This window comes from Symphalangus syndactylus, chromosome 20, assembly GCF_028878055.3.
Source record: "Symphalangus syndactylus isolate Jambi chromosome 20, NHGRI_mSymSyn1-v2.1_pri, whole genome shotgun sequence".
Lineage (NCBI taxonomy): Eukaryota > Metazoa > Chordata > Mammalia > Primates > Hylobatidae > Symphalangus > Symphalangus syndactylus.
In genome coordinates, this window is record NC_072442.2 from 44,894,407 (window position 1) to 44,917,707 (window position 23,301).

Genomic DNA, 23,301 nt, shown 5'->3' on the forward strand with positions numbered 1-23,301 from the left:
TTAAAAAAATAAATCAAGAATGATTGAAGGGGCCGGGAGCTGTGGCTCACGCCTGTAATACCAACACTTTGGGAGGCTGAGGCGGGCAGATGGCCTGAGGTCAGGAATTTCAGACCAGCCTGGCCAACATGGCGAAACCTACTACTGAAAATACAAAAATCAGCTGGGCATGGTGGCATGCACCCATAATCCCAGCTACTCAGGCGGTTAAGGCAGGAGAATCGCTTGAACCCCAGGAAACGGAAGTTGCAGTGAGCCGAGATCACCGCACTGCACTCCAGCCTGGGTGACACCATGAGAAAAAAAAAAAGATGAAGGCAGTTTCTAGAGACCAGTCTGTCCTGCTTGGAGAATGGGGGAGGCTGCCAGGTGGCTGCAGCAGCTGAAGCCAAAAAGTGCACCATCTTTTTTTTTTTTTTTTTTTTTTTAAAGAGGTGGAGAGGCAGGGGTGGTGGCTCACACCTATAATCCTAGCACTTTGGGAGGCCGAGGCGGGCAGACCATGAAGTCAGGAGTTCGAGACCAGCCTGGCCAACATGGTGAAACCCTAAATTAAATCTCTACTAAAAATACAAAATTTAGCTGGGCATGGTGGCGGGTGCCTATAATCCCAGCTACTCAGAAGGCTGAGGCAAGAGAATCGTTTGAGCCTGGGAGGCGGAGGTTGCAGTGAGCCAAGATTGCGCCATTGCACTCCAGCGTGGGGGACAGGGTGAGACTCTGTCTAAAAAAAAAAAAAGGATGTAGGTCTCACTATGTTGCCCAGGATTGTCTCAAACTCCTAGGCTCAAGCAATCCGCCTGTCTTGACCTCCCAAAGTGCTAGGATTACAGGCATGAGCCACCATTCTTGGCCCAAAGCATACCATCTATGTGGGGTCTTGGCTCTGCCTCTCACAAACTGTGACCTTGAGCCAGTAGATTACTTTAAGCCTTAAATTCCTCATCTGTAAAACAGAGATAAGACCACCCATCTCAGAGGCATTCAACTGCGATAATTTCATTTATTGTCCAAACCAAGTTTACTAATTACTAGGTGGGCTGGGAAGTATGGTCCCCTGGGTGAAGGTGGATATGAATGTGATTTAAACACCGTGAAACTCTGGCATATGTAGTTATTGCTGTTACTGCAGATGCTGGGAAGAGCTGCTCACCTTCTCAGTAACTCTGCCTTGACCTCCCCTTACCTCCTGTGCTGAGGTCAGCCCTATCTCCTCCATGTGGGCCAGTGGTGGCTCCTGCCCTCTAGCCAACATCAGAGAGTCTGGAGGCACCTTGTCTTCCTCCCAGCCCCGCCCATCTCCATGGCTGACCTTTTCGCGCACCCTGGACCTTGCCAACCCAAGATTCTCCCTCTAGAGATGAAGGTGGATGCAGATGCTGGGGTTCAGGGGTGGCCTCAGCTGAGGGCCTGCTGACCAACCAAAGGGTATCAGCAGGGTCAGGGGCTGGCCCTCACCTTGGGCTGGGGGTTGGGCCAGCAGTTTCTCAGCACCAGGATCATGACTCTGAGCAAACCATGTTTACCAGAGCAGCGAAGGACCTATTTATAGCCTCAGCTGCTGCTTTCTCTGGCTCACGGTGGTGGGGGCAGGGTGGCTCCTCAGAGCAAGGGAGGTAGTCAGGTCGAGGGAACCCGGCTCTGCCCAGGTGCCACTACCCAAACCCCTGGGCCCCATCCATGGCAAGAGAGACCTTCCCCTTCACCTCCTCCACACTGCGCTCTCTCCGCCTGCAGCGGGAGTGGCTGGAATGGGAGGACCGGCGGCGGGAGGCTGCCCAGCAGTGCCGGAGCCACAGGTGCCCGTCAAGTCCCCGGGCCCGACTCACTAGGCCTCACTGTTCCTGCCGAGACCCAGCTGTCCACCATGCCCTCTTCTCCGGCAACCTGCAGCAGGTCCAAGCCCTGTTCCAAGATGAAGAGGCCGCCAACATGATTGTGGAGACTGTGAGCAACCAGCTGGCCTGGTCAGCTGAACAGGGTAAGGGGGCACCAGAAGAGGGCAGAAGAGGAGGGAGAAAGAAGGTGAGTGGGTGGGGAGGGGGGAGAGTCTAGGCCTCCCCCTTCCCTGCAGACCACAGACTATAGCAGCCCTTTCCACCACCCATCCTAGCTCCCTCCTAAACAGAGATGAGGCAGAGTTAGCAGTCTGTATGTCTTTTAAGAATTAAAAGTTGGCCAGGCGCAGTGGCTCATGCCTGTAATCCCAGCACTTTGGGAGGCCAAGGCAGGTGAATCACGAGGTCAGGATTTCGAGACCAGCCTGGCCAACATGGTGAAACCTTGTCTCTACTAAAAATACAAAACATTAGCATGGTAGTGGCGCACACCTGTAATCCCAGCTACTCAGGAGGCTGAGGCAGGAAAATCGCTTGAACTCCGGAGGCGGAGGTTGCAGTGAGCCAAGATCGTTTCACTGCACTCCAGCCCAAGCAACAGTGTGAGAGTCTGTCTCAAAAAAAAAAAAAAAAAAAAAAGGAATTAAAAGTTATATTCTTGGCCTTGGCACAGTGGCTCACAGCTGTAATCCCAGCACTTTGAGGCCAAGACGGGACTACTGCTTTAGACCAGGAGTTCAAGACCATAGAATATATTCTGGCTAGGCCAGGAGCAGTGGCTCATGCCTGTAATCCCAGCACTTTGGGAGGCTGAGGTGGATGGATCACGAGGTCAGGAGATCGAGACCATCCTAACATGGTGAAACCCCGACTCTACTAAAAATACAAAAACTAGCTGGGCGTTGTGGCGTGAGCCTCTAGTCCCAGCTACTTGGGAGGCTGAGGCAGGAGAATCGTTTGAACCTGGGAGGTGGAGGTTGCAGTGAGCTGAGATCGCACCACGGCACTCCAACCTGGAGACAGAGTGAGACTCTGTCTTAACAACAACAAAAAAGGGCCAGGTGCAGTGGCTCACGCATGTAATCCCAGCACTTTGGGAGGCCAAGGCATGCAGATCAGGAGGTCAAGAGATCAAGACCATGCTGGCCAACATGGTGAAACCCCGTCTCTATTAAAAATACAAAAATTAGCTGGCCACGCCGGGCGCGGTGGCTCACGCCTGTCATCTCAGCACTTTGGGAGGCCAAGGCGGGCGGATCATGAGGTCAGGAGATCGAGACCATCCTGGCTAACACGGTGAAACCCCGTCTCTACTAAAAATACAAAAAAAAAAAATTAGCTGGGCGTGGTGGCTGGTGCCTGTAGTCCCAGCTACTGGGGAGGCTGAGGCAGGAGAATGGCATGAATCTGGGAGGCGGAGCTTGCAGTGAGCCGAGATCGCGCCACCGCACTCCAGTCTGGGTGACAGAGCGAGACTCTGTCTCAAAAAAAAAAAAAAAAAAAAGGAAAAAAATTAGCTGGCCATGGCAGCACCTGCAGTCCTAGCTACTCAGGAGGCTGAGGCAGGAGAATCCTTTGAACCTGGGAGGCGGAGGTTGCAGTGAGCCAAGATCACGCCATTATACTCCAGCCTGGGAACAGAACGAGACTCTGTCTCAAAAAAAAAAAAAATAAAAATACATATAGATATATATTTTCTGGCTAGCAGGTCTGTCCAGGTAAACTAAATACCTTAGCTGAGATCACCACGATCTCAAGATTAACAGGAGATTGCTCAAACCCCACCCATGGATCTGGGGCTTGAATCCTTGGGAGAGCATGAGCTCCCTCGGTCACTACAGGTTCCAAATTCCTGCTTGGCTGTGACCCCACCAGGGCATCCTGGTCTTGTCCCGCAGCTTGTCCAGAATCCCCACGATGGAACTCAGCCTTAATTTCAAGTCTACTAGGAAACAAAACATGCTTTACTCAAGATTTAGAAAAGCCAGGGACAGACTGTGCTGCCATGCAAACAACTTCTAGTTTGATACGAGGCATCTATGCCCTTTAAACAAGTCCCTGACCACTGCCACAATTCAAATCCAACACTAGTCCCACGATCACCCTCTCCTCATTCTTTTCCCATCCCCACCTCTTATTCTCCCCCACCACCCTTCCCCCTATTTCCATCCAACCCTCCTTGCCCCAGGAGTATCCCAGAACTCAGTACTGCTCTTCGGCCACTCCCAAACTCAGCTCCAGGCCTGCTTGTGTGTAATACCCACCCCCATTTTTGTTCACCCAAGAGCAAGGTGAACATGTTTTCTTTTCTTTTTTTTTTTTTTTTTTTTGAGGTGGAGTCTCGCCCTGTTGCCCAGGCTGGAGTACAGTGGCACGATCTCAGCTCACTGCAACCTCTGCCTCCCGGGTTAAAGTGATTCTCCTGCCTCAGCCTCCTGAGTAACTGGGACTACAGGCACTCGCCACCATGCCTGGCTAATTTTTTGTATCTTTAGTAGAGACAGGGTTTCACCATGTTGGCCAGGCTGGTCTCGAACTCCTGACCTTGTGATCCACCCACCTTGGCCTCCCAAAGTGCTGGGATTACAGGCGTGAGCCACCGCGCTCGGCCCTAAAATTTTTTTTTCTTTTTTAAATTTTTTTTAAAAATAGCTGGGCACGGTGGCTCACACCTGTAATCCCAGCACTTTGGGAGGCTGAGGCAGGCGGATCACGAGGTCAGAAGTTTGAGACCAGCCTGACCAACATGGTGAAACCCCATCTCTACTAAAAATAGAGAAATGAGCCAGGCATGGTGGTGCGCACCTGTAATCTCAGCTACTCAGCAGGCTGAGGCAGAAGAATCACTTAAACCCGGGAGGCGGAGCTTGCAGTGAGCCGAGATAGCGCCACTGCATTCCAGCCTGGGGGGACAGAGCGAGACCCTGCCTCAAAAAAAAAAAAAAAAATAGAGACAAGGTCTCATTATGAGCCACCACCCCAGGCCCCAAGGTGAACAAAAAAAGCCTTTGACACTATTAGCCATTCAAAGACGCTGAGATTTCCTTAATGGGAGTCACTCTACTTAGTTGGCCCTTGTGGTTTTATACAGCAATTAATTTTTTTATGACACATACTATGTTTTGTTACAGATTGATAAGCTGTTCTAAAAGGCTGTTCCAATTTATTCTTCCAATTCAGGACTTGAATAAGCCCCTTTCCACCGGTACAGCCTGGCACAATGTTTGTGCTCAGCAAACCATGCAGAGGGAAGGCCACTGTCAGCTGTCAGCTGGAACCAGCATCCCCACTCCCTGCCCTGCCCTGTCTTATGCACCACCTCCCAAAACTATTTGCTCTTCCCAGGGTTCTGGGTGCTGACCCCCAAGACCAAGCAGACGGCACCCCTTGCCATCGCTACAGCCCGAGGCTACACAGACTGTGCTCGACACCTGATCCGGCAGGGAGCTGAGCTGGATGCCCGCGTCGGGGGTCGCGCTGCCTTGCATGAGGCCTGTGCCCGGGCCCAGCTTGACTGTGTGCGGCTGCTGCTGACCTTCGGAGCCAAGGCTAATGTGCTGACTGAGGAGGGCACGACTCCTTTGCACCTCTGCACGATCCCTGAGTCCTTGCAGTAGGTGCCCGGGGGCTGAGACAGTTTGGGGAGAAATGTGTGTGTGTCTCCAGCTCACAAGGCCAGAAGAGGGAACCTGACAACCACATGCAGCTTTGTGGTTCATAAAGCACCTCATATACACACCTTCACAATAAGCTGGAGACAGACCTCATTCTATAGATGAGAAAAATGAAGCTCAGAAAGGCTTAGTAACTTGTCCAAGGTCACATCTGCTAAGCCCAGGAGGCAGAAGCCCTGTTGCTTTTTGGGAAAACTGTTCCAACTGCAGTCTCCAATTCCCTGTGAATCCTTTGTAGCCAAACCTAGCTGTTTTTTTTTTTTGAGACGAAGTCTTGCTCTGTTGCCCAGGCTGTAGTGCAGTGGCGTGGTCTCCGCTCACTGCAATGTCTGCCTCCTGGGTTCAAATGATTCTCCTGCCCCAGCCTCCCGAGTAGCTGGAATTACAGGTGTGTGCTGCCACACCTGGCTAGGTTTTGTATTTCTAGTGGAGATGGGGTTTTGCCATGTTGGCCAGGCTGGTCTTGAACTCCTGACCTCAAGTGATCCACTCACCTTGGCCTCCCAAAGTGCTGGGATTACAGGCGTGAGCCAATATGCCCAGCCCAAATTCCTAGTTGTTTTGAGGTATTAAGAAAGATCTGGCCGGGTGTGGTGGCTCACACCTGTAATTCCAGCTACTAGTATAGTAGGTCGAGGCACAAGAATCGCTTGAACCCGGGAGGCGGAGGTTACAGTGAGCCGAGATTCTGCCACTGCACTCCAGTGAGACTGTCTTAAAAAAAAAAAAAGCCAGGCACCGTGGCTCACGCCTGTAATCCCAGCACTTTGGGAGGCTGAGGTGGGCGGATCACAAGGTCAGGAGTTCAAGACCAGCCTGGCCAACATAGTGAAACCCTGTCTCTATTAAAAATACAAAAAAATAGCCAGGCTGGGCGTGGTGGCTGGCACCTGTAATCCTAGCTACTCAGGAGGCTGAGGCAGGAGAATTGCTTGAACCTGGGATGCAGAGGTTGCAGTGAGCCGAGATTATGCCACTGCACACCAGCCCCTGCAACAGTGTGAGACTCCATCTCAAAAAAAAAAAAAAAGGAAGATCTATGGGCCAGGTGCAGTGGCTCACACCTGTAATCCCAACACTTTTGGAGGCAGAGGCAGGAGGATTGCTTGAGTCCAGGAGTTTGAGAATAGTTTGGGCAACATAAGTGAGGTTTTTGTCTCTACTAAAAATAAAAAATAAAATGGGCATGGTGGCATGAGCCCTCTAGTCCTAGCTACTTGAGAGGCTGAGGCAGGATGATCTTTTGAGCCCAGAAGTTCAAGACCAGACTGGGAAACATAGTGAGACCCTGTCTCTACAAAAAATAAAATTAGCCGGGCATGGTGGCGTGCATTGTAGTCCCAGCTACTCAGGAAAAGCACTTGAGCCCAAGAGGTCTAGCCTTCAGTGAGCTATGATCATGCTGCCACTGTACTCCAGCCTGGACAACAGGGCGGGACCCTGTCTTAAAAAAAAAAAAAAGTGGGAGGAGAGGTATGGGGGTGCCTCACACCGAAGTTAGGAAACACAGGGCTAGATTTTTTTTTTTGGAGACAGGGTGTCATTCTGTTGCCCAGGCTGGAGTGCAGTGGCACAATCATGACTCACTTGCAGCCTCAATCTCCTGGGCTCAAGTGATCCTCCTGCCTCAGCTTCCAGGGTAGCTGGAATTACAGGCCAGTGCTACCACACCTGGCTATTTTTTTTGATACAGAGTCTCGCTGTCTCCCAGGCTGGAGTGCAGTGGCACATCTCGGCTCACTGCAAGCTCCGCCTCCTGGGTTCCCGCCATTCTCCTGCCTCAGCCTCCCAAGTAGCTGGGACTACAGGCTCCCGCCAACACGCCCAGCTAACTTTTTTTTTCTGTATTTTTTAGTAGAGACAGGGTTTCACCATGTTAGCCAGGATGGTCTTGATCTCCTGACCTCGTGATCCACCCGCCTTGGCCTCCCAAAGTGCTGCGATTACAGGCGTGAGCCACTGCGCCTGGCCCACCTGGCTATTTTTCTAAAACTATTATTTTTAGTAGCGACATAGTCTCTCTATGTGGCCCAGGCTGGTCTCCGACTCCTGAGCTCAGGCAATCCTCCTGCCCCAGCCTCCCAAAGTGTTGGGATTATAGGCATGAACCAATACACCAACCCTCCCACTTTTTTTAAGGTTGGCAGTTTCTTGGAGTCCCTGCATGAGGGTATTTGCACTTTCACAATCAGGTCAACAGACAGGGTGGCAGGTAAGGATTTAAGGGCTCCTGGAAGACTCTCCACTGCCCACAAGCTGGGGGACCTCTCCCTGCTAGATCTAGATGAAGTCCAAGAAGTGGTCCACATTTGCCAGCCCTTTCTTGGGTTCTTACAGGCATGTGGTGTGCCTTCCAACAGACTTCATCTTTCTAAGTAAGATGAGAATGCCCACTTATGGGAACCCTGCTGAGCGAGCTTTGGAGTGTTACTTAAATTTAGTATTTGGAGGCCGGGCGTGGTGACTAACACCTGTAATCCCAGCACTATGGGAGGCCGAGGCAGGCGGATCACGAGGTCAGGAGATCAAGACCATCCTGGCCAACATGTTGAAACCCCGTCTCTACTAAAAATACAAAAATTAGCCAGGCATGGCAGCGCACGCCTGTAGTCCCAGCTACTCAGGAGGCTGAGGCAGAAGAATTGCTTGAACCCGGGAGGCGGAGACTGCAGTGAGCCAAGATGGAGCCACTGCACTCCAGCCTGGGGGACAGAGCGAGACTCTGCCTCAAAAAAAAAAAAAAAAAAAAAAAAAAAAGACCGGACGTGGTGGCTCATGCCTGTAATCCCAGCACTTTGGGAGGCCGAGGTGGGTGGATCACGAGGTCAGGAGATCGAGACCATCCTGGCTAACACAGTGAAACCCCGTCTTACTAAAAAAAATACAAAAAAATTAGCCGGGTGTGGTGATGGGCGCCTATAGTCCCAGCTACTTGGGAGGCTGAGGCAGGAGAATGGTGTGAACCTGGGAGGTGGAACTTGCAGTGAGCAGAGATCGCACCACTGCACTCTAGCCTGGGCGACAGAATGAGACTCCGTCTAAAAAAAAAAAAAAAAAAAATTAGTATTTGGAAACAAAAATTAGCCCACGATTAGAATTTACCAAGGAGATAATTCAGTAGCTTATGGAAGACTGGCTGCTACTCACATCTTGGCTACAGAGCAAAGCGCCTACCTGGAATATGTGAGCAAGAATTTTGGCCATTTTGGGAAAGGGTATTTGGTTATCAGAGTTTCATCGAGGATGGTGGATCTGCTCCTGAGTTTCCAGCAGCTGCCATTCTGGCTTTTTAATTATAAGTTACTGTTAGTTTGGTTTCATCATTATTAATTTAGTTTGTTGCATGTTTGGTTTACCCTGCAGTATGTAAGGATGCACGTTTGCCACAACAGTGTTCTGGCCTATAATTTTCCCTGGAACCGGGAAACATGCACTCCCTAAAACCTGTTTTTGTTTTTGTTGTTGTTTTTCCTTTGGTTTGGTTTGTTTTCCCTAGGGGAAAGTGGAGGAGGATGGCCCCAAGTGTCTGCCTTTGCTTGAATGATTGTAGCCTGGTTTAGAAGAGTGGTCTTTTAAGTGTAGGGGCAGAAAGAAAGTATTATAACTTGTATTTTTTTTGGTGCATACTTTTTAATTTTCTATGCTTCATAATGTACACAGAAGTGGGTTTTCAAAATTTGGTTGTGCTATCAAAATGTTAGGAGATAAGGCCCGGTGTGGTGGTTCACACCTGTAATCCCAGCACTTTGGGAGGCCAAGGCAGGAGGCTTGCTTGAGCCCAGGAGTTTGAGACCAACCAGCTAGGGCAAATGGTTAAGACCCTGTCTCTATAAAAAATAATTTAAAAAATTAGCCAGGTGTGGTGGTACCCACTTGTGGTCCCAGCTACTTGGGAGGAAGAGGCAGGAGGATTGCTTGAGCTTGGGAGGTCCAGGCTACATCAGCAGTAATCACACCACTGCACTTCAGTCTAGGCGACAGAGAGAGACCCTGTCTCCAAAAAAAAAAAAAAAAGTTAGGCGACAACTGACAACTGAATGATTCAGAACCAGACCTTGGGGTGGAGAAAGAGTAGACTGTGGGAGGGACTGTCTGAGGCAGTGAGTACTATTTCTGGTGCAGCCACTAACTTGCTGTGTGTCCTTGGCTGCACAAATCACTCCTGGGCTTAAGTTTTTCCTATGAAAACTGAAGATGCTTCTGGTAGCTCTCAGGACCTTCCAGTTCTGTTGTCTGTAGCGGGGCTTGTGTGATTCTCATGGAGGACACCAGGTAGGACCTCAAGGTGAGAGGGGTGGAAAGGGAAGGGAGAATCACAGCAAGCTGAGGGGTCTCAGGCCTTCAGGATTTTCCTCGGGACCTTGTTCTCTTGTCCCCAGGTGCGCCAAGTTGCTGCTGGAAGCGGGAGCGACGGTGAACCTGGCAGCAGGCGAGAGCCAGGAGACGCCCCTGCACGTGGCGGCGGCGCGCGGCCTGGAGCAACATGTGGCCTTGTATCTGGAGCATGGCGCCGACGTGGGCCTGCGCACCAGCCAGGGCGAGACTGCGCTGAACGCAGCGTGCGCTGGGGCCGAGGGCCCAGGCAGCTGCAGGCGGCACCAGGCTGCGGCGCGCCGGCTCCTGGAGGCTGGAGCTGATGCCCGGGCGGCCGGGTGCAAGCGCCACACGCCGCTGCACAACGCTTGTGCCAACGGCTGCGGGGGCCTGGCCGAGCTGCTGCTGCGCCATGGGGCCCGCGCTGAGGTCCCCAATGGGGCGGGCCACACGCCCATGGATTGTGCGCTGCAGGCCGTGCAGGACGCCCCCAACTGGGAGCCCGAGGTCCTCTTCGCCGCACTGCTGGACTACGGGGCCCAGCCAGTGCGCCCTGAGGTGCGCTGGGAGGCCCTGACATAGGAGGCTCCTGTGTCGGGGAGCCTGCGTCTGGAACTGCTCCGCTTCTGGGGAAGAGAGAGGGTCCAAGAGACTGAAAGCCTGCCCTCAGCGGCCAGGGGGCTGTCCGCAGCTTGGGACGGGGAGAGAAGATTCTGGGAGAGAGAGTCCAAGGGAGGGAAGAGCCCCAGAGGAAAACTGGGGCCAAAAGGTTGGAGCACACTTGAGGGTGGGGTAGACAGAGGCACGGAAAAGGGAAGAGAGACTCAGACCTTAGCCCCCTAGATTAGGCTAGGATTGGCCATGTGGGTTAGGCAAGACTTGGGTCTGCCCTCTGGTAGGGGAGGCATGTGCCCAAGACCCTCTTTTGACCCCTAGATGCTGAAACACTGCGCCAACTTCCCTCGGGCCCTGGAAGTCCTGCTTAATGCCTATCCTTGTGTCCCATCCTGTGAGACCTGGGTGGAGGCGGTGCTCCCAGAGCTGTGGAAGGTATGTCTGCCTCGGGGCCGAGATGGGGAGGAGCGACGAGCCACAGGCCTATTCCTTCAGGACCAGCCTCATGGAGGGAGCAGCAGGAGGGCCCCTGGGTAGAGAGGATGGCTAGAGTGGCACCCCTGGGTTTCAGGGTACCCCCCTGGTACCCCAGGCTGACCCCTAACTCCACACACCTCTCTTGCCTCCCTCACTTGCATCAGCACAGACATTTATCTGGCATCTCTAACTTGGTGGGCACTGTGCTAGGCTCTCTGGGGTGGGAGTGGGTACAGACATAGTGGAGACCCCTCCTTGAAGTGGAGCCCCAGCCCCCATTATCACTGCAGGGCCTCTATGGTTCTGAATCTGAGTCCTCTGAGACACATGAAACACCCAGGTGGATGCATGCTGCAAAATCCCTGGACCCCCACCACTGGGTTGTCCCCGGATGGTAGGGCAAGGGTCATCTGACCCTCTTTCACTCCTGGCGTAGGAGCACGAAGCCTTCTACAGCTCGGCCCTGCGCATGGTGAACCAGCCAAGGCGGCTGCAGCACCTGGCCCGACTAGCTGTGCGTGCCCGGTTGGGAAGCCGCTGCCGGCAGGGTGCCACCCGGCTGCCACTGCCCCCGCTCCTCAGGGACTACCTGCTGCTGCGTGTGGAGGGGTGCATCCAGTGAGCCCCATGTCAGGCTGTCCCACGGTGTGTTCTGCCCCTCCCACCTGTCCCCGCCTCCAACCCCGGAGGACCAGTTCCTGGCCCTCTTTTCTTTTCTTTTTGAGACCTAGTCTCACTCTGTTGCCCAGGCTGGAGTGCAGTGGCGTTATCTCGGCTCACTGCAACTTCCACCACCTAGGTTCAAGCGATTCTTGTGCCCCAAACTTCCGAGTAGCTGGGACTACAGGCATGAGTCACCACACCTGGCTGATTTTGTATTTTTAGTAGAGACAGGGTCTCACCATGTTGGCCAGGCTGGTCTCGCACTGACCTCAGGTGATCCACCCGCCTCGGCCTCCCAAAGCGTTGGGATTACAGGCATGAGCCACTGCGCCCGGCTGCCTGCCCCTCTTTTCTGTACTCCACGTGCTGTCCTAGTCCACCTCACTCCTCCATGGGTTTCTTGAGACACCTGCTGACCTCTAGCCGGACCTGAGCTTCAGACCCTCTCTCCAGCAGGAAGGGCTGCAGACTCTGCCTGTTCCCAGACTCGGCCTTCACCTCCCTCCTCCTCCTGTGTTTAAGTGGACGGCCCCTCTATCCGTCCAGGTCCCATGCCAAGAACCAGTGATTCTAGTGACTCACCACCTCCCTCTCCTGCCCCCCTTATACCTGTTCAGCCTCCTAAAGAGGGACAAACTCTGTCTCTGCGTGCACTGGCTTGCCTGCCCTGCCTTTGTCACTCCAAGGGAGGTCTTGAGACCCATGCCCTGAATTGCTGCTAGAATGGTCTTTGGGAGTCAAACTCTGATCATGCCCTCCAGTGGCTCCTCTCACACTAAAATCAAAACTCAGTAAAACAAGCTGGGTGCGGTGGCTCACACCTGTAATCCCAGCACTTTGGGAGACTGAGGTGGGAGGATCACCTGAGGTCAGGAGTTCGAGACCAACCTGACCAACATGGTAAAACCCTGTCTCTACTAAAAATACAAAAAATTAGGCCAGGCGCAGTGGTTCATGCCTGTAATCCCAGCACTTTGGGAGGCCGAGGTGGGCGGATCACGAGGTCAGGAGTTCGAGACCATCCTGGCCAACATGGTGAAACCCTGTCTCTACTAAAAATACAAAAATTAGCCGGGCATGGTGGCAGATGCCTGTAATCTCAGCTACTCGGGAGGTTGAGGCAGGAGAATCACTTGAACCTGGGAGGTGGAGTTTGCAGTGAGCCAAGATCATGCCACTGTACTCCAGCCTGGGCAAAAGAGCGGGACTCCGTCCTAAAAAAAAAAAAAAAAATTAGCCAGGCGTAGTGGCGCATGCCTGTAGTCCCAGCTACTTAGGAGGCTGAGGCAGGAGAATTGCTTGAACCCGGGAGGCGGAGGTTGCAATGAGCCAAGACCACACTATTGTATTCTAGCCTGGGTGACAAGAGCAAAACTCTCTCAAAAAACAAAACAAAACAAAACAAACAAACAAACAAAAACAACTCAGTAGAACAGAGCCTCTAGCCTCTGCCAAATTATCTGGCCTCCTGACTTCCCTTCTTCCTTCCAAGGTTCATCTCCAGCCTTAGTAAACAAGTCACCAGTTGCTGGATGTGACCTGCTCCTCTTTGCTTTCAGGTGTTTGCATGCGTTACTCCTACCGCTTGGAATACTCTTCCACATTTTTTGGCCTGGTCAAGGCTGATCTGGCCCTCAGGACTCAGTTCCAATAGCACCATCTCTGCAGAGCCTTCCTTGGTACTTATTTAAGTGCCTGTGGCTGTCTCGACTAGGCTGAGACTGAAACTATATTCCTTGAACAGGTATTTTAGTAAATGATTGCGGAAGGAGGAACATCCATGAGCCTGGGGTCCATCTATGTGTTCCCTCCGTCCCCAAGTGATGAATGGTGTCTTTAACAGTGGTCACCACATACGGTCTCTGAGGGCCCAGCCACCAACTGCCCGAATCCCCCAACTTCTTCCTCTTGTCCCAGAGTCAAAAGTACCACAATACAGCTTTTGGAGGAAGCTTTTCAAAACAAGCCAGTTTTTATGAGTGCAAATAAATGATTAGTCCATGGAACGAAAGTATGGATGTTGTTTGGCTTAAATGTGACAGAGGTCGCCATCATTCCATGTTCATTCCCCACCCCCTGCTGTTCTTCTGTGGTTTTCAAGTTTTCTGCATTGAGCAACTGTTACAAGAACAACACAAGGGCCAGGTGCTGTGTAGTCCCACCTATAAGGGAGGCTGAGGCAGGAGGATGACTGGACCCCAGGAGTTTGAGACCAGTCTGGGCAAGAGTGAGACGATGTCCCTAAAACAATTTTTTTTTTTTTTTTTTTTGAGACAGGGCCTCTCTCTGTTGCCTAGGTTGGAGTGTGGTGGCACGATCACCGCTCATAGCAGCCTCAACCTTCCACACTCAAGCAATACTCCCAACTCAGCCTCCCAAGTAGCTGGGACTACAGGCATGCACCACAACGGGTCTCACTATGTTGCTGAAGCTGGGGAAAAAAAAAAAGAAAGGCCAGGCACGGTGGCTCATGTCTGCAATCCCAGTACTTTGGGAGGCCAAGGGGGGCAGATCACTTGAGTCCTAGAGTTTGAGACCAGCCTGGGCAACATAACAAGATCCTGTCTCCAGAAATTAAAAAAAAAGAAAACACAAAATACTTAGCCAGGCGTGCTGGTGCATATGGTGGTCCCAGCTACTCAGGAGTGTGAGGTGGGAGGATCGCTTGAGTCCAGGAAGCAGAGGTCGCAGAGAGCTGAGGTCACAGCAAGCCGAGATTGTGCCACTGCACTCCAGCCTGGGCGACAGAGTGAGACCCCGTCTCAAAAAATAAATAAATAAATAAATAAAAATAACAGAAACACAAAGCCTCTCATAGACCCAGAACCTATAGTACCTATCACAGGAGGGAACTAGGGAGGGGCTCCCAGCAGTCTTCTCCTGAGTCAGCAGTCTTTTTGCTGAGGGATCCTAGGGTCTCCAGTCCCAATACCAGTTGGAGTTACACTGTGGAGACAGGGATCCAAAGTCCTGGGGTCTGCCTCCTGCTGCGGCTGCCCAACCTTCCCTCCTCCAGGGGAGTTGTATCTGTAGGATTCCATTTCATCAACACAAAGACAGTTTTTTTACCTTGTTATGCAGAATGCAACACCCCCTTTCTGGATGAAATTTGTGCTTTAGTTTTACAGAGCCAAAAGGCCTGACAGAAGAAAAGGAACTCCTCCCTAGAGAGGGAGGCTGGGAGCCTCACTCTCAGGGGCAATGCTGAACTTTCTACCCCTTTACAGCAGGCCGACCACAGCCAGCTCAGCCTTTTCTGATATATTTACAACTACAAAAGATACCGTTAAAAAAGAAAAATACCTGGGTGCAGTGGCTCACGCCTGTAATCCCAGCACTTGGGGAAGCCGAGGCGAGTGGATCGCCTGAGGTCAGGAGTTCAAGACCAGCCTGGCTGACATTGTGAAACCCTTTCTCTACTAAAAATACAAAAAGTAGGCCGGGCACGGTAGCTCACGCCTATAATCCCAGCACTTTCGGAGGCCGAGGTGGGCAGATCACCTGAGGCCAGGAGTTCGAGACCAGCCTAGCCAACATGGTGAAACCCTGTCCCTACTAAAAATACAAAAATTAGCCAGGTGTAGTGGTGCATACATATAGTCCCAGCTATTCAGAAAGGTTGAGGCAGGAGAATCGCTTGAACCTGGGAGGTGGAAGTTGCAGTGAGCTGAGATCTCCCACTGCACTCCAGCCTGGGTGACACAGCAAAACTCTGTCTCCAAAAAAAAAAAAATCAGGATAGAAGGCCAGGTGTGCAAATCCTGTTGGTAGACAAATCGCCTCTTTGGGGGCAATTTGGCCACTTCCTTAAACACTGTTCCCTGGCCGGGCGCGGTGGCTCACGCTTGTAATCCCAGCACTTTGGGAGGCCGAGGTGGGCGGATCACGAGGTCAGGAGGTCGAGACCACGGTGAAACCCTGTCTCTACTAAAAATACAAAAAATTAGCTGGGCGTGGTGGCGGGCGCCTGTAGTCCCAGCTACTCGGAGAGGCTGAGGCAGGAGAATGGCGTGAACCCAGGAGGCGGAGCTTGCAGTGAGCTGAGACTGTGCCATTGCACTACTCCAGCCTGGGCGACAGAGCAAGACTCCGTCTCAAAAAAAAACAAAAAAAAAACACTTCCCAGTTACACAAAAGGCAGGCTACATACAGGAATATTCCTCTCAGCATTGCTTGCAACAACTCATGTTGGAGGGGTTAGACAAATCCATATTACCCATAGCAGGAAAGAACTAGGAAGGGATTCCAAGTGACCAGCATGTGTCCTGCCTTGGGAAGATCTCCCGGAGTCGTTTTTATTGATCGATTGAAACAGGGTCTTTCTGTATGCCAGGCTGGAGTACAGTGACGCAATCACAGCTCATTGTAGCCTCGACCTCCTAGGCTCCAATGATTCTCCCACCTCAGCCTCCCAAGTAGCTGGGACTACAGGCACATACCACCAGGCCTGACTAATTTTTAAATTTTTTGTAGAGACAGGGTCTCGCAATGTTGCCCATGCTGGTTTCAAACTCCTGGGCTCAAGTGATCCTCCCACCTCAGCCTTCCAAAGTGCTGCAATTACAGTCTAGAGCCACCATGCTCAGCTGAAGACAATTATTTTCCCTTACTTTTTTTTTTATTTTGAGACAGAGTCTCACTCTGTCTCCCAGGTTGGAGCATAGTGGCGCGATCACAGCTCTCTGCAATCTTGACCCTAGGGTCAAGCAATCCTCCACCTCAGCCTCCTGAGTAGCTGGCTCATGGCTCACTGCAGCCTTAACCTCCTAGGGTCAATCATCCCACTTCAGCCTCCCGAGTAGCTGGGACTACAGGCACACACCACCATGCCCAGCTAATTAATTTTTTTTAGAGACGGGGGTCTCACCATTGAACTCCTGGCTCAAGGGATCCTCCTGCCTCAGCCTCCCAAAGTGCTGGGATTACAAGTATGAGCCACTGTGCCCGGCTTTGTGAATGTACTTAATGCCACTGAATTGCAAACTTAAAAATAGTTAAAATGGTAAATTTTATGTTACGTATATGTATATATTTATCTTTAGAGATAGAGGTCTCCCTGTGTTGCCCAGGCTGGCCTTTAACTCCTGGGCTCAAGTGACACTGCTGACTCAGCCTTCAGAGTAGCTGAGACTATAGGTGCATGCCACCGTGCCTAGCTTTGTTTATTTTACCACAATGAAAGGACTTACAAAAAAGAAGCTAGACACTGAAGAGAATACACAGTTGGATTCCATTTATAGCAAGTACAAAAACAGGAAAAACTAATATATGGTGACAGACGTCAGTGACTACTCTTTGGAGGTTAATGGCTAGAAGAAGACATGAAGGGGGAGATTCTGAGGTAATTATTTATTTCTTTTTTTTTTTTTTTCCTGAGACGGAGTCTCACTCTGTCACCCCAGCTGGAGTGCAGTGGCTCCATCTCAGCTAACTGCAACCTCCGCCTCCCGGGTTCAAGCCATTCTCCTGCCTCAGCCTTCTGAGTAGCTAGGATTACAGGCGTGCGCCACCACGCCCGGCTAATTTTTGTATTTTTAGTAGAGATGGGATTTCACCATGTTACCCAGGCTGGTCTTGAACTCCTGACCTTGTGATACGCCTGCCTTGGCCTCCTAAAGTGCTGGGATTACAGGTGTGAGCCACAGCGCCAGGCCTAATTATCTATTTCTTTATCTAAGTGCTACTTCTGCCAGTGTTCAGTTGGTATAAGCCACCGAGCTTTTTGCTTATGTTTGCCCCTGTCTGCATTATTTATCCTTTAATCAATAGTTCTCCAAAACCACAAACTCCAGCGTTTTTTTTTTTTTTTTTTTTTTTTTTTTTTTGAGACAAGGCCTCGCTGTCAGGTGGAATGCAGTGGCTCAGATCATAGCTCACTGCAGCCTCGAACTCCTGGGCTCAAGCGATCCTCCCACCTCTGTCTCCCAAAGCGGTGGGATTACAAGAGTAAGCCACCCCGCCCGGCCACAGTAAGTTTTTAGAAAAAATTTTAATTGCGGCAGAGCGTGGTGGCTCACGCCTGTAAGGCCAGCACTTTAGGAGGCCCAGACGGGGGCGGATCATCTGAGGTCGGGAGTTCGAGACCAGCCTGACCAACATGGAGAAACCCTGTCTCTACTAAAATACAAAATTAGCGGGGCGTGGTGGCGCATGCCTGTAATCCCAGCTACTCGGCAGGCTGAGGCAGGAGAATCGCTTGAACCCGGGGGGCGGAAGTTGCAGTGAGCCGAGATCGCGCCATTGCACTCCAGCCTGGGCAACAAGAGCGGAACTCTGTCTCAAAAAAAAAGAAAAAGAAAAAATTTTAATTGCAAAAATCTGGATAAGTTCTTGAAAGCTGGACTTTTCCCCCTTTTTGTGTCCTAAGCCTGCGCTGAATCTGTGCCTTCTTTGAAATGCTTTCCTGCCTTCTTTCCCGGGTCCCACACTACCTGGGGCCGCACTCTTCAAGCACCGGATGCTGACTAACTCGTCTCCTTATCTGTCTTCCCGACTGGCCCAGTGCTGAGTTCTTACTAATCCCCGCTAACCTGGAGTTAGGTGCGCGTTGCAAAGCAGTAACGAATCCAATCAGCCCGGGAGGCAGACAGCAAGGCCGGAAGAACAAGGTTGGAAAGGGAAACTTCGCACCAGCTCTGCCCAGCGGCGCCAGCCCGGGCATCCTTCCACAGCCGCGAAGCCACGCCCCTTTCCCAAGTACCTCCCCGCTAACTCCTCCCCCTTGGCCCCGCCTCTCACCATGGATTGCCTAAGGCCCCGCCCACCAGGCGTGGCCCCGCTCTGGGAGGGCCGCAATCCCGCCAACAATGACTCCGCCCCTCCTTCCGCTGAGAAACCGGTCCCTTTTATGTAAAGAATACCTTTTACGTCAGCCCGTCTTACGTACCTTTGCGTCATCAGTGCAAGGCGCGGAGGCGGGACTTCTTGTCCCTGGTATAACAGCTTCCGGGAGAAGACGGAAGAGACCGGAACCTGAACAGAATCGCAGATTGCCAGCCCTTTTCCCGACCCCTACGGAAAAACGAGTCCAGGGGCCGTCCTGGCGAGGTCAAAACATTTAGTCTGGCCTTTTCAGGTGAGGACTTCCCCATCCAGGCACAGTGCCGGTCCAATCCCCCTTTAATTTCCCATGACTCCCCGCGTCCTCAAGCCCCGCCCCCAGTTCCCCAGCCCCGCCCCGAAGTTTGAGGGGTGTGGATGGTTTGTGACCCCCTTAGCCGACCCTACTCCTCACTGGCCGGGACAGCTGGGCTTATCACGGAGGCTGGGGCCAGGTAGCCCCTCGGTTCGGGTGGGCCTATGGACCCCAGTCCAACGCCGCGGGAATAGGACCATCCAAACGCGGAACCTTCGCCTCAGAAAAAGGGTGCGGGACCCCTCCTCACCGTGCGGTCACGGTACGGACAGGGTAGATCACAGGCTGAGGGACAGAGTAAAGACCTGTGAGGCCGGACACCTGGGGTCCTGCCGGGCCCCTCCCTACGAGAGTTCCCTGTGTCTGTGCCAATCGTTTTCGTCTTTCTTCGCCGCAGTTTCTTTTTCTGTAAATCATGGTTAATGACATTAACCTTCTTACCATCAGGGGTTAGTTGTGGGTGTGATAAAAAATTGCTACCATTATTAAGCAATTGCAATTTGCGGTGTGCCAGGCACTGTGCCAAGTATTTTGCTTCGATGATTTCACGTCATCTTCAAAACAACCTCATGAGGTAGGTACTGTTTTTAACCCCATTTTACTGATGAGAAAGCTGAGGCTCTGAGAAAGTTGTCTGAGGTGATATAGCTAGTAAGACGCAAGACTGGGGTTATAATTAGTTGTTTTTCTAACTCCAGGGTCGGTATATTAAATAAAGATGTTGACGTGTTCCACAGATAATTCTCTGAGCAACTACTGGGGCATTATATTGGATACTTCAGTACCAAGAGAAATACATACGATCCTTGTCTACCAGGAGTCTAATAGAAAGATGGACAGGTAGATAAGTATAATGAAGTTTTATAGGTGCTGTGAGAATAGTCTGATAATGATAATCACCAGACTGGATTTGCCCAGGGACAGCTGTGAAAGCAGCAGATTCTCCAAGGGAAATAGTAGGTACTCCAAGGAGCAAGTAGGGACCCTTCCTGCCTTTCTAAGAAACTGCAGCAGCAGAACCTTCACAGTGAAAGAAGAGAGACTGATATTGTGAGAGCTGTTATGGAATCGTTTTCAAATCACTTCCACTTGGGGAGTGGTCATTGCAGGAGTGGGCCCATGGTGACCCAGGAAGGTGGTGCTTCTGGTGTCTGTCCCATGTTGCTCCCCAGGGCTTGCCAGAAGTTTCAGAGGCGGCACATAATGTCTGCTGCATAGTATCTGCTCTCGGCCCCTACAGAGTTATCGTTTGAGGTTTGTCTGACTCTGCTTTTGATGGTAGGTCAGTTTTCTTTGGCTCTTGACATCTGGCAGCCTGGATCTGTGACCAGGAATGAAATAGGCTCAAATGAGACAATCTGGCAGGGATGGCTAAACAGTGCCTCCAAGGGGGCCCCGCAGTAAAATATTCCAGGCTTTTGGGTCTCTCTGAAGCCACTTTGGAGGCTGCTTAGGAGGCATATTTGCTTGATCAAGCGATAGAAATCCTAGAGAAACTCAGGCCTCAGCAAAGGTTTTTCCTCATTCACCAAAAAAGCAACAACAGTAGCAGCAGCAGCAGCAAGGCTGTGGGCTTTTCCTGCTCATCCACACTCATTGGGAAGTTGGAGTGTGAGAGAGGAAGGTCACAGAACCTGAAAGCAAGAGTTTCACAATAGAAGCAAAGGGTAGGATAGATCTTTAGCTTTAGGTTGGGGTGCCAGAATTAGGAAGGTTTGTGCCCCCTTCTACACAACACTGAACTCCTTTTTTTTTTTCAGGGCTGGGTCAGTTAGAACCTAAACAAACTAGACCTGGTTGCAACCCCTCAGGCTCTGCTGATGCTGTCCCCCTTTGTTCCTGCAGCGTGGACCCTGCCAGCAGCCAGGCCATGGAGCTCTCTGATGTTACCCTCATTGAGGGTGTGGGTAATGAGGTGATGGTGGTGGCAGGTGTGGTGGTGCTGATTCTAGCCTTGATCCTAGCTTGGCTCTCTACCTACGTAGCAGACAGCGGTAGCAACCAGCTCCTGGGCGCTATTGTGTCAGCAGGCGACACATCCGTCCTCCACCTGGGGCATGTGGACCACCTGGTGGCAGGCCAAGGCAACCCCGAGCCAACTGAACTCCCCCATCCATCAGAGGGTAATGATGAGAAGGCTGAAGAGGCTGGTGAAGGTGGGGGAGACTCCACAGGGGAAGCTGGAGCTGGGGGTGGTATTGAGCCCAGCCTTGAGCATCTCCTTGACATCCAAGGCCTGCCCAAAAGACAAGCAGGTGCAGGCAGCAGCAGTCCAGAGGCCCCCCTGAGATCTGAGGATAGCACCTGCCTCCCTCCCAGCCCTGGCCTCATCACTGTGCGGCTCAAATTCCTCAATGATACCGAGGAGCTGGCTGTGGCTAGGCCAGAGGATACCGTGGGTGCCCTGAAGAGGTGAGTGGCCTGGGAAGTGGGAAGCTGCTTGTGCTCATCCCCCAGCCCTTGGTTGCCTCTAAGGAGGCTGGTGCAGACATGGGAGCTGCAGCAAAGTGTAAGATCCAGCCCCTACCAAGGGCAGGTAGATACTTTCTTAGAAATACACCCTTCAGGCCGGGTGCGGTGGCTCCCGGCACTTTGGGAGGCCGAGGCAGGTACATCACGAGGTCAGGAGTTCGAGACCAGCCTGACCAACATGGTGAAACCCCATCTCTACTAAACATACAAAAATTAGCCGGGCGTGGTGGCGCACACCTGTAATTCCAGCTACTCAGGAGGCTGAGGCAGGAGAATCGCTTGAACTCAGGAGGCGGAGGTTGCAGTGAGCCGAGATTGCATCACTGCACTCCAGCCTGAGCGACAGAGTGAGACTCCATCTCAAAAAACAGAACAAACAAATACACCCTTCATTAGTTAAGGATAAAGATGAGAGGGGCCTGTCGTGGTGGCTCACGCCTGTAATCCCAGCACTTTGGAAGGCCAAGGTGGGCAGATCACAAGGTCAAGAGATCAAGACCATCCTGGCCAACATGGTGAAACCCTGTCTCTACTAAAAAAAAAAAGTACAAAAACTAGCTGGGCGTGGTGACGCACTCCTGTAGTCCCAGCTACTCAGGAGGCTGAGGCAGGAGAATTGCTTGAACCCAGGAGGCAGAGGTTGCAGTGAGCTGAGATCGCGCCACTGCACTCCAGCCTGGCAACAGAGTGAGACTCTGTCTCAAAAAAAAAAAAAAAAAAAAAGGATAAAGAGGAAAAAAAATCCACCCTCCAGTTTTTCCCCACTCCCTTGCTTTGTTGGTCCAGGCCTGTTTGCCTTCTCATTCCTCACCCTCTATCTTTCCTTCCATGTCTTTCATCCTTACAGCAAATACTTCCCTGGACAAGAAAGCCAGATGAAACTGATCTACCAGGGCCGCCTGCTACAGGACCCAGCCTGCACACTGCGTTCTCTAAACATTACCGACAACTGTGTGATTCACTGCCACCGCTCACCCCCAGGGTCAGCTGTTCCAGGCCCCTCAGCCTCCTTGGCCCCCTCGGCCACTGAGCCACCCAGCCTTGGTGTCAGTGTCGGCAGCCTCATGGTGCCTGTCTTTGTGGTGCTGTTGGGTGTGGTCTGGTACTTCCGAATCAATTACCGCCAATTCTTCACAGCACCTGCCACTGTCTCCCTGGTGGGAGTCACCGTCTTCTTCAGCTTCCTAGTATTTGGGATGTATGGACGATAAGGACATAGGAAGAAAATGAAAGGCATGGTCTTCCTCCTTTATGGCCTCCCCCCTTTTCCTGGCCAGAGCTGGGCCCAAGGGCCTGCAAGGGAGGGGTGGAAAGGATGTGATGGAACTCTCCTCCATAGGACACAGGAGGCAGGTACGCGGCCTCCCCTTCTCATCCACAGGAGTACAGATGTCCCTCCCGTGCAAGCACAACTCAGGTAGAAATGAGGATGTCATCTTCCTTCACTTTTAGGGTCCTCTGAAGGAGTTCAAAGCTGCTGGCCAAGCTCAGTGGGGAGCCTGGGCTCTGAGATTCCCTCCCACCTGTGGTTCTGGCTCTTCCCAGTGTCTTGCATGTCTGCCCCCAGCACCCAGGGCTGCCTGCCAGGGCAGCTCAGCATGGCCCCAGCACAACTCCATAGGGAGCCTGGAGTATCCTTCCATTTCTCAGCCAAATACTCATCTTTTGAGACTGAAATCACACTGGCGGGAATGAAGATTGTGCCAGCCTTCTCTTATGGGCACCTAGCCGCCTTCACCTTCTCCCTCTACCCCTTAGCAGGAATAGGGTGTCCTCCCTTCTTTCAAAGCACTTTGCTTGCATTTTATTTTGTTTTTTTAAGAGTCCTTCATAGAGCTCAGTCAGGAAGGGGATGGGGCACCAAGCCAAGCCCCTAGCATTGGGAGCGGCCAGGCCACAGCTGCTGCTCCTGTAGGCCTCAGGCTGTAAGCAAGAGACAGCACTGGCCCTTGGCCAGCATCCTACCCTGCCCAACTCCAAGGACTGGGTATGGATCGCTGGGCCCTAGGCTCTTGCTTCTGGGGCTATTGGAGGGTCAGTGTCTGTGACTGAATAAAGTTCCATTTTGTGGTCCAAGAGCCTCTTTCTGTGATAGAGAATGGCTTTGCACTGC

The 23,301-nt window shown here is 52.0% G+C and overlaps 2 protein-coding genes and 1 long non-coding RNA gene across 10 annotated transcripts; 2 read left to right on the forward strand and 1 right to left on the reverse strand.

Annotated features, from left to right (window-relative positions):
* The first annotated feature begins 510 nt into the window (after positions 1-510).
* Positions 511-12,234, forward strand: ASB16 (ankyrin repeat and SOCS box containing 16). The gene is made up of 5 exons (XM_055256270.2): positions 511-1,981; positions 5,184-5,451; positions 9,892-10,384; positions 10,763-10,876; positions 11,355-12,234. Exons 1-5 carry the CDS (start codon positions 1,681-1,683, stop codon positions 11,538-11,540), a joined length of 1,362 nt encoding a protein of 453 aa, XP_055112245.1. The 5' UTR covers positions 511-1,680; the 3' UTR covers positions 11,541-12,234.
* A 1,287-nt stretch (positions 12,235-13,521) lies between these two features.
* On the reverse strand, positions 13,522-18,264 carry LOC134735243 (uncharacterized). The gene is made up of 2 exons (XR_010118212.1): positions 18,112-18,264; positions 13,522-14,342 (listed from the first exon to the last, which is right to left on the reverse strand). It is a non-coding gene; the product is annotated as an uncharacterized lncRNA (long non-coding RNA).
* A 259-nt stretch (positions 18,265-18,523) lies between these two features.
* TMUB2 (transmembrane and ubiquitin like domain containing 2) lies at positions 18,524-23,264 on the forward strand. Of its 8 annotated transcripts, none has more exons than XM_055256289.2 (4): positions 18,534-18,656; positions 19,164-19,290; positions 20,562-21,128; positions 22,036-23,264. In XM_055256289.2, exons 2-4 carry the CDS (start codon positions 19,256-19,258, stop codon positions 22,397-22,399), a joined length of 966 nt encoding a protein of 321 aa, XP_055112264.1. In that variant the 5' UTR covers positions 18,534-18,656; positions 19,164-19,255; the 3' UTR covers positions 22,400-23,264. The 8 variants fall into 8 exon arrangements, 7 of the variants coding, with proteins under 7 accessions (XP_055112262.1, XP_055112260.1, XP_055112264.1 ...); XR_008653066.2 differs by having other exon boundaries at positions 18,548-19,290; positions 22,036-22,541; positions 22,641-23,264; XM_055256287.2 differs by lacking the exon at positions 19,164-19,290 and having other exon boundaries at positions 18,524-18,656.
* Positions 23,265-23,301: the final 37 nt, after the last annotated feature.

Bases quoted from the DNA above. Each gene is read 5' to 3' on its own strand.
- ASB16 (XM_055256270.2), top strand. From the start codon at position 1,681: ATGGCAAGAGAGACCTTCCCCTTCACCTCCTCCACACTGCGCTCTCTC. The intron at 5,452-9,891 runs GTAGGTGCCCGG...TCTTGTCCCCAG, and splicing joins ACGATCCCTGAGTCCTTGCA to GTGCGCCAAGTTGCTGCTGG. The intron at 10,385-10,762 runs GTGCGCTGGGAG...TTTGACCCCTAG, and splicing joins CCCAGCCAGTGCGCCCTGAG to ATGCTGAAACACTGCGCCAA.
- TMUB2 (XM_055256285.2), top strand. From the start codon at position 19,139: ATGACATTAACCTTCTTACCATCAGGGGTTAGTTGTGGGTGTGATAAA. The intron at 19,291-20,561 runs GTAGGTACTGTT...TTGTTCCTGCAG, and splicing joins CTTCAAAACAACCTCATGAG to CGTGGACCCTGCCAGCAGCC. The intron at 21,129-22,035 runs GTGAGTGGCCTG...TCATCCTTACAG, and splicing joins ACCGTGGGTGCCCTGAAGAG to CAAATACTTCCCTGGACAAG.